Source organism: Heteronotia binoei, chromosome 6, assembly GCF_032191835.1.
Source record: "Heteronotia binoei isolate CCM8104 ecotype False Entrance Well chromosome 6, APGP_CSIRO_Hbin_v1, whole genome shotgun sequence".
In the NCBI taxonomy this organism is placed as follows: domain Eukaryota; kingdom Metazoa; phylum Chordata; class Lepidosauria; order Squamata; family Gekkonidae; genus Heteronotia; species Heteronotia binoei.
The window spans coordinates 1130654-1145591 of NC_083228.1; the positions used below are offsets into that span (position 1 = coordinate 1130654).

The 14938-nt window shown below is 46.0% G+C and overlaps 1 protein-coding gene across 1 annotated transcript in view; it reads left to right on the top strand.

Moving 5' to 3' along the window:
* Window positions 1–6080: 6080 nt before the first annotated feature.
* Window positions 6081–14938, top strand: part of HELLS (helicase, lymphoid specific) — a 56827-nt gene continuing 47969 nt past the window's right edge. Inside the window, exons 1-9 of the mRNA XM_060240987.1 lie at window positions 6081–6218; window positions 6332–6462; window positions 7387–7509; window positions 9056–9109; window positions 10436–10472; window positions 10559–10620; window positions 11004–11048; window positions 12678–12902; window positions 13464–13646. Of these exons, the coding sequence (XP_060096970.1) occupies window positions 6170–6218; window positions 6332–6462; window positions 7387–7509; window positions 9056–9109; window positions 10436–10472; window positions 10559–10620; window positions 11004–11048; window positions 12678–12902; window positions 13464–13646 (909 nt within the window). The 5' untranslated portion in view covers window positions 6081–6169. The remainder of the gene's footprint in view (window positions 6219–6331; window positions 6463–7386; window positions 7510–9055; window positions 9110–10435; window positions 10473–10558; window positions 10621–11003; window positions 11049–12677; window positions 12903–13463; window positions 13647–14938) is intronic.

Consider the following 14938-nt stretch of genomic DNA (forward strand, 5'->3'; position numbering starts at 1 on the left):
AGCATCTGAAAGACTAACCAGATTTGTGGCAGGGGAGAGGTTTCTTCAGCTACAGCTAGAATAACAACCAGCGGCTTTCTCAGTAGTTGGTCTGATCATGTGCAGAATTGTCTGCCGGTGGGCATTACAGTGAGGAGTCTCTTCCCTCCCACCTTTGAGGAATGGGCCATTAGCTGCTTTTATACAGTTGTGTTGGTCTAACTCTGGGGTGCTTAAGAGCCACCTGAAATAAATGTCAGATGTTTGAGAGCCGCAAGGCATGAACTTCAGATATTTGAGAGCCACAAGAGGAAGGCAGGCAGACAAATAGGTGGAAGAGGGAGAGGTAAAAAGAAAGCAACGTTAAATGCATTCTCTAATTATATTAAGCATTTCAGCTTAAGGCATTATTAGAGATAGAGAAGGAAGGGGATCAGAAATGGATACGGTTTGAGAATGAAGCTAATAATGGGGTAGGAAAACATGGCATCTTTACGAACATGGGGGCGAAGGAACTTAATTTAAACGTGGGACCAAGGAAAAATGGGTTAAATGTGTGGAAGAAATGGCAGCCAAAATGGCTGAATCTGGTATCTAGATGGACACCATTAGAAACGTTGATGGAGGGAGATAAGGAGCACAGGTGGAGCAAACTACTTAAGATTAAAGGATTTAGAAGGGTAGAAGACTTGTTAATATTAGATAAGTTAAAACCATTACAGGAGTTACAAGAAGCCGTAGGAGTACAATATTGGCTTAAGGCTACAGGATTGTATACTAAAGTTAAGAAGGAAATGGAGAAGAGTAATTTAAATGAAGAACTTATGGAAAAGTTTTACAAATTAATGGGAAAAACAAAAAAAGGATTAGTAAGCATCTTATGCAGGAGTATGAATTCAGGCAACGAAGGAGCAATAAGCTACCTTCAACGGACATGGAGTTCAGAAGGCCAAATAACGAAACAAACAGGGGAGAAGTTAATGGAAGGTTTAAAAAAGGTTAAGATTCATAAGGTTAGAGAAATGGAACTGAAATTTTTCACCAAATGGTATAGAACTCCGGCTACCTGGAGGAAGTCAATGGAATCCTCTCTGCTGCCCGCCCAACAACATGTGATTTGGACCCTTGCCCCTCTTGGCTGATTAAATCTTGCCAGAGGGAGCTTAGATGTCCTTTACGGGACATCATAAATAGATCCCTCTTAGAGGGGCGTTTTCCAACACCTCTGAAAGAGGCCTTGGTCCGCCCCCTCCTGAAAAAATGTACAGCAGACCCGGCTGAATTGGCAAACTATCGACCGGTGTCTAATTTACCATTTTTAGGTAAAATTATTGAGAGGGCAGTGGCGTTGCAGCTACAGAGGTTTCTAGATGACGCTTCCGTCCTAGACCCGTGCCAGTCTGGTTTCCGGCCGGGCCATGGGACAGAGACGGTTCTGGTCGCCTTGGTAGATGACCTCCAGCGGCAACTGGATCGAGGTGGTGTGGCAGTGCTGATGTTGCTAGACCTGTTGGCTGCATTTGATACAGTCAACCATCAGCTGCTGATCCACCGCCTTGCCAACATAGGGGTTAGGGGGTTGGCCTTACAATGGCTTTCCTCCTTCCTCATGGGTCGGGGACAAAGGGTAGCGATTGGGGATGAGCGGTCCCAGAGGCGCACACTAGATTGTGGGGTGCCTCAGGGAGCAGTTCTCTCCCCGATGTTATTTAACATGTATATGCGCCCCCTTGCCCAGATTGCCTGGAGGTTTGGGCTGGGGTGCCATCAATATGCAGATGACACCCAGCTCTATCTGCTAATGGACGGCCGGCCCGCCTCCGTCCCAGGGAATCTGGACCGGGCTTTATAGGCTGTTGCTACGTGGCTTAGGCTGAGTGGGCTGAAGTTGAACCCGGCGAAGACAGAGGTTCTCTGTGTGGGTCGTGGCGCTCTGGGGAAGGAAATACTTCTCCCGGCCTTTGATGGTGCACCGCTGAAGGCGGCGCAACAGGTAAAGAGCTTGGGTGTTTTACTGGAGCCTTTACTATCAATGGAGGCCCAGATAACAGCCACTGCCAAGTCAGCATTTTTTCATCTGAGGCGGGCGAGGCAGTTGGCCCCTTTCCTAGAGCGTCGGGACCTAGCAACGGTGATCCATGCGACGGTCACCTCAAGACTGGACTACTGTAACGCCCTCTACATGGGGCTGCCTTTGTGCCGGACCTGGAGATTGCAGCTAGTGCAGAATGCGGCGGCCAGGCTGTTGCTAGGTCTCCCAAGTTGGGAGCATATACGGCCGGGGCTACGCGGACTGCACTGGCTGCCAATTGTATACCGGGTCCAGTACAAAGTGCTGGTCATTACCTTTAAAGCCCTATATGGCCGAGGACCGACCTACCTAAGGGACCGTCTCTCCCCGTATGAGCCCCAGAGAGCACTGAGGTCAGTAGGGAAAAACAAACTGACCATCCCTGGGCCAAAAGAAGTTAAACTTCAGAATACCCGCGCTCGGGCCTTTTCTCCCGCAGCCCCATACCTTTGGAATCAGCTCCCAGAGGAGGTGCGGGCCCTGCGGAGCCTTGATCAGTTCCGCAGGGCCTGAAAGACCACCCTCTTCAAGCTGGCGTTCATGAATTGCTGAATTATAGTTGTAACAAGGAAAACGCCAAAATGATCTGGTTCAGGGACCCTGTTATTATTATGTCAACTGACAGGGATAGCGTCAAACAATAATGTTAATGTTAGATTTAGTAATGTTTTAATTAAGTATTGACTGGTGTTTAAATAATGTAATTTAATGTTTTTATCTATTGTATTGTTAGCTTGTGGATGTTGTTAGCCGCCCTGAGCCTGCTTCGGCGGGGGAGGGCAGGATACAAATAAAATTTTACTTTACTTACTTAAGCCAATATGTTTCCTGGGTTGAGCCCTAAGTGTTGGCACTGTAAGAAAGAGAAGGGATGGTACACCCACATGTGGTGGGAGAGCCCTGAGGCCAAGAAAGTTTGGGAAATGGTAGTGGGAATGATAAAGAAATTCTTTCAGGTAGAGCCGAGAATTAACTTTGAATTAATGCATATGAGTATATTAGGGAATGAGACAATAGGGAAGAATAATCAAGATTTACTAAAAGCAATGATATCAGCGGGTAAAGCGGTAATAGCGGCAGGATGGAAGGATAAAAGTAAATGGAAGGAAAGAACTTGGCATAACTATCTCTTTGATTTTATCCAGTCAGATATAGTTGCTATAATGTCGCAAGAAGAATGTCCTGCTTTGCAGAGGCTGCCAAGCTATTCGGCCTAGAAGTTAGTCTGAAGAAGACAGAAGTTCTCCACCAGCCTGCACCCCAGGAAGATTATCACCCTCCCTGCATCACTGTGGGTGAATCAGTTCTGAAGACAGTCCAGCAGTTCAGCTACCTGGGGTGCATCATCTCCTCAGATGCCAAGATCGACAAGGAGATTGACAACAGGCTGGCAAAGGCAAACCGCGCATTTGGCCGACTGCACAAAAGAGTGTGGAGCAACAAGCATCTGAAAAAAGGCACAAAGATCAATGTTTACAAAGCGGTTGTGATGACAACCCTCATCTATGGCTCCGAATCGTGGGTTTTATACCGTCATCACCTGCGACTCCTTGAGCGCTTTCATCAGCGCTGCCTTCGCACCATCCTCAACATCCACTGGAGTGACTTTGTGACCAACACTGAAGTCCTCAAGCGGGCAGAGGTTACCAGCATCGAGGCACTGCTGTTGAAGACGCAGCTGTGCTGGGCAGGGCATATTTCTAGGATGGAAAACCACCGCCTTCCCAAGATTGCCCTGTATGGCGAACTCTCCACCGGCCATCGAAATAGAGGGGCACCAAAGAAGAGGTACAAGGACTCCTTGAAGAAATCCCTTAGCACCTGTCACATCAACCATCACCAGTGGTCTGACCTAGCCTCAGATCGCAAAGCATGGAGGCACACCATCCACCAGGCTGTCTCTTCCTTTGAGAACACACGCATAGCTGGTCTTGAGGACAAAAGGAGATTGAGGAAGAATCGCACTGCTACAGGACCAACCCTAAATCAGACTTTTCCCTGCAGCCACTGTGGCCGGACCTGCCTGTCCCGCATTGGTCTTGTCAGCCACCAGCGAGCCTGCAGCAAACGTGGACTATTGCACCCTTCTTAAATCTTCGTTCGCGAAGCCAAGCCGAGAGAGAGAGAGAGAGAATGTCGCAAGAAGAATCATGGGAGGAAAGAAGATCAAGAATCAAAGAAAAGTGGCGGACCTACCTGAAATGTGCGAAGGAAGAAAGGAGAGTGGACATTCAGTGGAAGCTTCAAGTCCTTTGTCCCTGGCTGGAAGAAGAAGAGGATGTATAGACTAAGGGGGGTGGGTTGGGGGGAAAAATGTAAAATGGATACCAGAAAGCATGTGGAGAAATGGATAGTGAATAATAATAATAATAAATATACATTTTAAAAAATGCATTCTCTAAGCCACTGGCTGGCTTGGCGACTTGATTTCAAGAGACAAATGCCTTCTTCCAAGCCAGCCGATGGGGCGGTGGGGCTTCAAGAGCTTCACAACATGTGTAAAAGAGCCACATGTGGTTCCTGAGCCACAGTTTGGCCACCCCTGGTTTAACTACTGCTGAGACTTTTGTGTTGGTGGTGGCATGACGGATTTTTTTTTGCTTTTTAAATTGTGCTTTGATAGGTGTGCTATTTTTAAGATTTGATGCCTTCGTGGCATTATGTTGTTTGCCAGGGGTGTCAAACATGCAGTCCGGGGGCCGAATCAAGTCCCCACAGGGCTCCTATCAGGCTCCCGAGCAACTGGCTGTCATCTGCTTTCTTCTCCTTCTCTTGCTTCCTTCATCACAGCTTGCTTTGCCAGGCATGCTCAATTGCACAGCAGAGCTACAGAGCAAAACCTACATTTTCTCCATTTGCTGAGGCTCCTCCCTTGGGGAGGAAGGGAGAGCTTGCTTTGCCAGGTTCTCTCAATCACAGAGCAGAGCTATGCAGCCAAGCCAATCTTCCTTCTATTGGCTGAGGCCCCTGGGGAAGGAAGGAAAGACCCAGAGCTTCCTTTGGCCAGTTCCCTGGGCCCCATGGGAGAAATACAAAGAAAGCACCCTTAAGACTGAGCGCTAATATTTTAAGGATGTTTTAAGGTGTTTTTTTTTTAAAAAAAATTGTGTCCTTTATAAAGTTTATATCTCTGCTACCTAATCTTAAATAGGTACACACACGGCCCGGCCTGACATGGCCCGCTCAACAAGGTCTCATTTATGTCAGATTCGGTCCCCATAACAAATGAGTTTGACACCCCTATTGTATGTTGTCTGGGGACAATGGAATCCAAACATTTTACAGATCTCTCAACACTAGGGAGGGTTGTGTTTTTCTAAACAAAAAAGGAAAGAACTTCACGTGACTTTCATGCCCATTATGTTCAGCATCCTTCAAGATTACTGCAGCCACAAACCACCATAGAAACTTTTTAAAGCACTGGATAACAAAACAGTTCCGTTGTCGTCTTTGTTAACTTCTTATGCCACTTTTAGCAGAGTTAAAGGGACAGCTGCTGATAGGGAACATGGGGAAATCCAACTGTGATTCACTCTCATCTCCGCCAGCTGCAAACAGAAACAAAGCCCCGTTGCCCAATGGGAAATGGGAATTTTGTGCCACTCGCTCCACTGTCTCTGCACACACAGCAGACCACCCGCGTGGTGTAGCAAAGCGTGAGGCTGGGGCCTGGGAGGGAGACCCCCCCGCCCTGTGCCATAGAAGCTTGCTGGGTGGCCTTGGGCCAGTCGCTCTCCGCATGACCTCCTTAGCAGGGTTGTTGTGAGAATAAACGGGAGGCGGGCAGAGCCACGGAGGGGTCAGAGAGGGCGCTGCCGGCCCGGCGGGAAAGAGCGACCTCTGCAGCAGCCGGGGAACTCCCGCGTGCAGCCAGCCGGCCAGGGGCGGGGCGGGGCGCCGGCGACAGCCAATGGCCGCTCCCGCTTGGCGCCCTCCCGCCCAGGCGGCGAGGCCGCGGGAGATTTCCGCCTCTCTGATTGGCCGAGCGCTCGCAGGGCAGATCTCGAACGCCCCTCGGCCGCCTTTTCTCGCGAGGCTTGGAAAGCGCGCGGTTTTCACGCCGGGGGAAGCGGCGGCGGCACTTTTCTCTCGCTCTCTGGCGCGCGGAGGGGAGCGGCCATGCCGGTGGAGCGCGGCGCTGGTGACGCCTCGGGCGGGAGCGCCTCAGGTGCGGAGGGGGAGGAGGGAGGGAGACCCCGGGCATGTGCAGAGGGCGGCCGGAGGGCCAAATAAAGCGGGGGGGCGCGAGAGTGAGCCTCCCCTCCCCTCCCCCCCTTGCAGGGCTCCTGGCGGCGGCGGCAGAAAGGAGGGGCGAGACGGAGGAGGAGGCCGTGATCACGCCGGCCATGCGGCAGGAGGAGCAGCAGCTGGAGGCCCAGGGGCGGGAGGAGGAGAGGCAGATCATGGAGCAGGTAGGCAGCCCTCCCCCCCCCCCGCCATGCAATAGGAGAACTGGGCGGGAAACAGTGAAATGACCCCCCCCCCCTCTGGGAGGCTCATCATCACTTCCAGAAGTCCTGTGGCGTCTTCATCAGTAATCAGCGTGTCAAAGGTGTTGGAAGGGTCCTGTTTCTCTGAAGATGCTGAGGTCTGTTGCTCTCTCTTGGGTAATGCTCCACTACAGGTGGCAGCTTTCTCTTGCTTAAGCCAGTGGTGTGGTGGTGACTGCCTGCACTTCTCCTCCGCTGTGCCTACCCAAATTGGGAAGGAGCCGATTCTTGGATCTTCTTCATACACTGAATACTTCGTGAAATCTCTTTTTAAATTCGAGACAGCTGAATGACAGAAATGAAGTTCAAGTGTCTTCTAATAGAATGATAGAAACGGCAAAATGTTTTTAGTGGGCAAGAGCATTTATTAATGCATGTGATATTTGAATGCAGTTCAGTGGGTACTACTGAAAGAATGGGTTGAGCTCTTTGGAACAGTGAGTTGAATCGGATCTAAGAGTGAGGTTTTTCTACCTTAGCTTTTCAACAGCTGCCCTCTAAGCTCCTGAGTTTCAGGGAACCCTCAGGGCAGAACTAGTAAAAATCAGGAATGTGTGGTGGTGGTAATGGAATGTGCTGTCAGGTCGTGGCTGTATTATGGCAGGCCTGTAGGGCTTTCAAGGTAAGAGATGAACAAAGTTAGTTTGCTATTGCCCGCCTCTGCATAGAGACTTGGTGCTTCCTTGGTGGTGATCTTCTGTCCAAGTACTAACCAGGGCTAACTCTTCTAAGTTGCTGAGATCCAACAACATGGCTTATCTGGGCCATCCAGGTCAGTTAGGCAGGAGTGCCTGCACTAAAAAAATTGATAGGTGGCTGTTGTCATTGTCTTCTTTTGCTTTGCAGGCTCGCATGTCCTGGGATAGAGATTCAGGTGAAATGCGCCTTAAGAGGCTTCAACACTTGCTTGAGAAAAGCAATATCTATTCAAAGTTCTTGCTGACCAAAATGGAGCAGCAGCAGCTGGAGGTAAGTGTGTTCTGTCAAAGCTCAGAAGCTAGACTAAGTCTGTACATCTAAGTTGAGTGTAGATCTCAGCAGGCAGCTGTGTTGGTCTGAAGCAATAGAACAAAGCAGTAGACAAGTGCACCTTTAAGACTAACTTAAGTCTTATTCAGAATGTAAGCTTTCGTATGCTCTTAAGCAGCCTTCATCAGACAAAGCTTCCTGTTCTGTACGGAGATCATATTTGTGTCCTGTCAGGTTGCAGCCGACTCATGGTGACCCCAGGACCATGGCATTTTCAGTGCAAGAGATGAACAGAGAAGGTTTACTGTTGCCTTTCTCTGTATAGCAACCCTACTATTTTGCATGCCAATTCACTGCCCACTCTCTATATGTAGGACTACTAATTCCATACTATTGTTTGATGAAATGAAAGCTTACATTGTGAATAAAACTTTGTTGGCCTTAGAGGTTGCTTCTGGACTCCAACTTTAGAAGATTGTGGTTGATGAGTTAAAAATGCATCTCAGGTGGAATCAATTTTTATGTAAATCAGTTCTCCTTCAGTGGAGGGAAGTCATCTAAAAGGTGCTTAGGTCACCACTCGCCTCTGCTCACTCCATAGGGCTGTACAGAAAACTACAGTCATCCACCTTCTGGGTGACTTCACCTCCACTGAAGAGAAGGAACCTTTAGGTAAGTTCCAGTGTTCTGTTCTAAAAAAAAAAAGGTAAAGGTAATCCCCTGTGCAAGCACCAGTCGTTTCCAACTCTGGGGTGACGTCGATGTTTTCACGGCAGACTTTTTACGGGGTGATTTCATTGCCTTCCCCAGTCATCTACACTCCCCCCCCCCCCCCCCCCCAGCAAGCTGGATACTCATTTTACTGACCTCGGAAGGATGGAAGGCTGAGTCAACCTTGAGCCGGCTACCTGAACCAGCTTTTGCTGGGATCGAACTCAGGTCGTGAGCAGAGAGCTCAGACTGCAGTACTGCAGCTTTACCACTCTGCATCACAGGGTTCTGTTCTACAGGGCCTGTAAGAAAGAGTAGTTCCTCCAGGCTTATGGTTTTCCATCTTGATTCCATTTCCCCTTCCCCTTTTTCTTCATACCAGACAGTTTTCAGATTATTTATTCCCCCTGAGATGTTACACCATTTATTAGTTGTGTTTTTGATTGTATTTTATCATTTTACTGTATGTATTTTATTATTTATTTATTGCACATATCCCTCCCTCCCCAAACTGGCTCATTTGTATTGTATTAGAATAAAATTCCTATTGTATTAGAAATGTGATTTTTAGATTGTTTATTATATGTATTATGATGTTACCCTCTCTGAGAGCAGCCTATAAGTCTAATTAAATAACTTCAGATCTAGACACTAAAGACCTTTCAGATCATCTGCCAAAATAAGTTCAAAATAAAAAATTACTGAGTGCTTTCAGCTGGATTCTGTGACCACAGTGTACTTTTGGATGGCTTGTTTTTTTTCCTCTCTCAGTTTTAGATTGTTAAGTTAATGGCACCAGAGTCTTGTGTCCATTTCTTTGTTCTTATATTTTTAGGAGCAACAGAAAAAAGAAAAACTAGAAAGAAAAGAAATGTTAAAAACCATGAAGGTAAATGGCTTAATATTAGACAAATGTAGGATGATGAATACTTTCTGTAAACTGGCACAATGAGTTTGTTGCTGAATCTTCCATGGCAAACAGTCATCAGGGCTGGTTCTAGCCAAAAACATTTTTCTGTTGTGGTCATGTTGCTGGTGCAATTGTTGCTCATTTTGTGCTTTTAACCTGGTTTTCTACCTTTTTTTTTTAAGATCTTGGCTTACCTTTCATACTAGATGCAGATTTCACTGGGGAGCGGGATTCACACACACACACTGTTATCATGGTTCTGTCATTACTTTCCAGCCACCTTGAAAAGAAAGCTGGCTCAAAAATAACACAAAGCTACATTGGGCGGGTGGGGGGGGGAATCAAGCTGCATTTGTGTTGTGCTGCTCCAGGATAGCACTGTACTTGAATCCTTTGGTAATGCTAATTGCTGGAAGATACTGGATAATCTACCCTGAAAAGACCAGTTGGCCTTTCAGTGCTTTGTGGGAGGGGAAAGAGCACATGAGGAATTTTTCAATTGCAAATTGAGACAAGCAGAGAAAAACCTTTGCCAGTTGCATTGTGATAGAGAAATAACATCTTAATGACTTTTCAATTTTGTTGGTGTTATCAATGACACCAGGGCAGTGAAAATGCAGGAGGGGGTGTTTGATTCAAACAGAAGGTGTTCCATACTTTTCCTTCTAGACAAATGAGAAAGGAAATCCTGACAATGGGGAAACATTTTTTTTCCAGGATTTAAAAAAAAACCTCAGGGGAAAAAAACAGGCTGTTTAAGATTTATGCATGAATAGAGGACAATATGTGGATTTTTTTTTTTTAAAGTGCATGTCTAGCATTGCTGAAATGGAGAAAACACTCTGGAATCAGTCCAGGATAGAGTTGCCAACCACAAGGTGGTGGCTGGAGATCTGGGAATACAACTGGTCTCCAGATGACCAATCTTAGTTCCCCTGAAGAAAATGGCCACTTTGGAAGGTAGACTCCATGGCATGTAGCCTCTGAAGTCCCTCCGCTTCCCAAGCCCTGCCCTCCACAGTCTTCAAACCCCCCCCCCCTTCTCCAGGTATTTCCCAACCCAGAGCTGACAGCATTAGCTCATTTGGTGGGCACAGCTACATAAATGGCACCTTCAAGGGTTCCTTCCTACTTTATAAAAGGATAATTTCAACTTTATTTGGAAATCATTTATGTCAAAAGCAGTTTCTGAAGGGTATAAAAAGTCTGAGAATAATTGTTCATGCTAGTGATGTGGAGTATCAATGTTATGTGTATGAAACATACTAGCAAGCTAACATACCTCTTAAATTCTGTGCCTTATAGAATGAAAAACTTACTGGCGAAAAAGGAGGCAAACTTGGTAAGTCTAAAAAAGTCTAGCAATTGATCAGTTTTTCTTGTTCTTATACATTCAGCTGCTGAAGTTCACATAATATTTTGTTACAGGTGCAAAAAAGAGATCCAGAGACGATGAAACATACAATATCTCTGATGTCATGTCTAAGGAGGTAAATCTTACAGTTGCATTCCTTCCAAAGAATGGACAAAAGTGAGACCCAAAAGGGGCTTTTAAAGGTGGAGGTGGGGGAGGAAATGAAGACCCATATAGTTTATCCAGCGCTACACTGAAAAAACTAACCTAGGAATGCCAAGAGGGAGACAAGGGGAAGAAGTCTTAGAAGATCACATGGGCTCCAAACCCCACCCCACCCCCATTTATAGTGGCCTGATGATAGTTCTTACTCTGTGTAAGTCTTTAAATACCTGTTCCCTTTTGTTTTGTGCTTAGTATACCTCTTTAAATTTAAGGGTTGGGAAATTTCAAGCTTCTTTACATAGATTGTCTTAACTTCTGCTCTGTGGTGTTTTTGTGTTTGTGTGGTTTCACTAGGAAATTTTGTCAGCGGCCAAAAAAAGTAAAGCCGAAGACAATCAGGTATATCAATTTAACTTAAATCCTGTTTATAAATTTTGATTGGGGGCTGGCTTTTGTATTTCATCAGACTGTCAATAGCGTTTTGTAAATGCAAACAAAGTTTGTCATTGAAAACCTGTTTTTCTTTCTGAAATTTCTTTTAATTGTGGTGAAGACTGGTTGTGTCTTTTTTTGAAAAAAGCTTTTTTATGATTAGGGTATTTGGTAGTGTTCCTGAATGCAGTTCTGGGCACATATGAATAAAATGTTAATAGTGTGTATGTACTAACTGCAATGACATTCAGCTTGTCTGCTCAACCAAGTTAAGTCCTTGAGGTGAATGGAAGTGGGTTTCCACAATTGGAAGCCATTTTAGCCTTTTGCAGTGGAAACAGCAGAGAGTTCATTATTCCTGTTCTATAATTTTGCACCATTTGAATCCAGTAGCAATTGTATTAGGACCACAAGTCTTGCTTTTGAAGGATATTGGTTTTACTGTCTTGTGCGCGTATACTGCTATATTAAGAGAAAGAATTGTGTAAATTTCCACTCTGAACCTGGCTTTCATTGGTTGCATTTCTTGGGCAGCAGCATGGTTTTTAAAAAGAAACTATCCAGTACAGCGAATGTCATTGCATTTGAGAATCATTGAGTGATGATGATGTTTAACTGTTGTTAGCTGCCCTGAGCCCATTAGAGGAGGGAGGGATATAAATCTGGTAAATAAATAAATTATACTGGTTACCAGTGTGTGTGAACAAGATCTTGGAGTACAAGTAGATAATAAGTTAAATATGACCAGTCAGTTTGATGTAACGGCAAAAACGGCTAACGCCATCTTGCTAACAGACATAACTTCCAGCTTGCAAGATGCCATAGCTTCACTGTACACTGCACTGGTCAGGCCACACTTGGAGTATTGTGTGCAGTTCTGGAGGCCTCACTTCAAGAAGGATGTAGACAGAATGGAGCAGGTGCAGAAGAGCGAGGAGAATGACCAGGAGCCTTGAGACCAAGCCCCACAAGGAGGAAAGGCTGAGGGACTAGAGAATTTCAGTCTGCAGAAGAGGAGGTGGAGAGGGGGGACAGAATTTGCTCTCTATAAGTCTTTGAAGGGCTGTCACTTAGAGGAGGGCAGGGAGCTGTTCCTGTTAGCAGCAAAGGAGAGGACTTGTAATAATGGATTTAAATAAGGATGGGAAGGTATCAACTGGATATTCAGAAAACCTTTTTTAATGTAAGAGTTGTTTAACAGTGGAATCAGCTACCGAGGGAGGGGGCAAGCTCCCCCTCCATGGCAATCCTTAAGCAGCGGCTGGACAAACACTTGCCAGGGATGCTCTGGACTAGGCTGATCGTGCATGGAGCAGGGGGTTGGGCTAGATAGCCTGTATGGCCCCTTCCATGATATTTGAGTGGTATAAAATAGGGGTGTGTATAAATAGTCATGAGGGATACAGATGTTTGCTTGTATTCCAAGTGAGTTGTGTTTTGCATAAAGGTTTGAGGGTTGTTTTTTTGTTAGTGAGCCATATTCGCTTGGTTAGGCTTTCACCGTAGCTGCTAAAGCAGAATGCATCAGTGATAGCAAAAATTAATAGTTCAACATGTGGATGGGGTAATCCATTGTCTGCAAACTTTCTCTTATAGAATGAAAGCTCATCTCTGAAACTGTGCGCAGAGGAATTCCAAAATAATGGGGACTCAAATAGCATTATTAAGAACAGGTTGGCACAGGCAATGCGCCACAGCGCCAAGCATTTCATTGACCCGACGCGGATGTTTAATGACCAGCCGGTTCCTTTTCAGCAGCCCAAACTCTTCTCTGGAGGGATAATGAGATGGTACCAAGTGGAAGGCATGGAATGGTTGAGGGTATGAGTTTACTCTAAAAACTTTGAGTGGCATCAGAGAAAGCTGTTAAAGGTGTTCATGTAGCCATTTGGCCTGGGCATTCGTGCTCGGCTCCTGTTACACTGCTTTCAAATAGGCATTGAAGAGCATTGAGTGCAGTTGGCATCCAGCTTCTGCTGTGCCAAAATTTCCCTGCTGTTGCCTGCTTTTGTTAGAACACTTTGACATGCTATTCAGACAGAGCCAAGATGTGGTTCAGAGAGCTGAGCTGTGGTTTGAGGTAAAGTCTGATTGGCTGGCCTGTGATGACACCTGCTGTTCCCTCCCTGTTGGTCATGACTTGGGTAATGAAGGCAGACCACTGACTGGAAATCGTGGCAGACCTGGATGCACCCGTACCCCCCCCCCCCCAGCCTGGGCTGCCAGAACTGCCGGCTGGGGCCATGCCCATCTCTGCTCATCACGAACCAGTGAGAAGTGCCCTGGGGGAGGAGTTAAAGGGGTTTGGCGGATTATAAGGGCTTCAAATGGTCTGCTAGGTAGATGCAAACGAATGAATTTGCCCTTCTCTTGTGCCCACAGATGCTATGGGAGAATGGCATCAATGGTATTCTGGCCGATGAGATGGGTTTAGGGAAGACAATCCAGTGCATCGCAACAGTGGCCCTGATGGTGGAGAGGGGGGTCACGGGGCCCTTCCTGGTGTGTGGGCCTCTGTCCACTCTTCCTAACTGGATGGCAGAATTCAAAAGATTTGCTCCTGAGGTAAAATGCCATCTCTTGTTTATTATTAATTTATTTTAAACATTTATTAGCCTCTTTTCTCCCTTGCAGAATTCAAGGAAGCTTATAATATAATTGATTAAAAGAAACAAACACATTACTTTGTTTTCTCCTTGACCTCTGGAAGCCAGGGCAGGGACTGTGTCTCAGTGGCTGAGCATCTGTCTGGCATGTGGGAGGCCAGACAGATGCTCAGCGGTCCCTGGCAGCATCTCCCATTCAAAGGGTCAGATATGAGGTGACGGGAAAGACCCTTTTCTGTCTGAGACCCTGGAGAGCTGCTGCCAGTCTGAGTAGACGACCTTGATGGACTGAGGAGCTGGTTCAGTATAAGGCAGCTTTGCCTCAGCATTAGAAAGTGGATAAAGGAAAGGGAGGGATCTTGATGCTATAGCCCTGTCCCTTCCCTATTCTCACCTTATTATGATCTGGGGGGAACTGAGATAGCCTAGGTGAGCCACACACCACTTCTCCCCCATCAAGACCCCAAAGCCCTGGCGGATGCTTCAGGAGAAGTAGTGCCAGCTATAGAACTTGTATGAACTTTGGTTGACTTCAGTTTCGACTGGTGCTCTGAGAAATTAATTCTTGTTGATTGATTATTTATGAAATATTCCACCAGAAAAAGATTCTTCATTTGTGGCTCTGGAATCAAAACGTTGAGCAGATCTGTTGAGTGAAGTCACGTCCCCTGCTAGAAGCATTATCAAGACGGTTTGGATCTATTTTTCAACTAGTTGGCAATTCTCCCCCTAAGCTGTGGAGTCTTGTGAGCAAAAATTCTACTTCATGAACTACTGGCATTAAATATGTGAGCTATTGCATGAATTAGTTTTTTCCTGAGCAAAAAGCTAAACTGTGAGCTAGCTCACACTAACTCAGCTTAGAGGGAACACTGCCTGTTGGACTAGCTATCTACAATTTGAATGCATCTCTGAAGGTATTACTGCATGGTGGCCTGTCTATATTGTTGGCAAGGTGGTTGTTATATACGCGGTATTTGGGTATCTGTAAAATCTTATTATGTACACAGAACTGGTGTTAACAATTCAAGTTGACAATTACTTTATTGTAATAAGAAAAACTGTGCATTGCATTTTGTAGTCTTTCAGGGCTGCAGTGTTGTAGTTGTTAATCCAGTTTTTTTTATATGGTAAAGAGGTACCCCTTACTAATCAGCCAATGCTTCCTAAAAATAATTAGCATTTTTTAAAAGTTAAAACCGTAGCTGGCAGGCATCTAGCATGACTCATGTATGTGTGATAAAGGAGGTA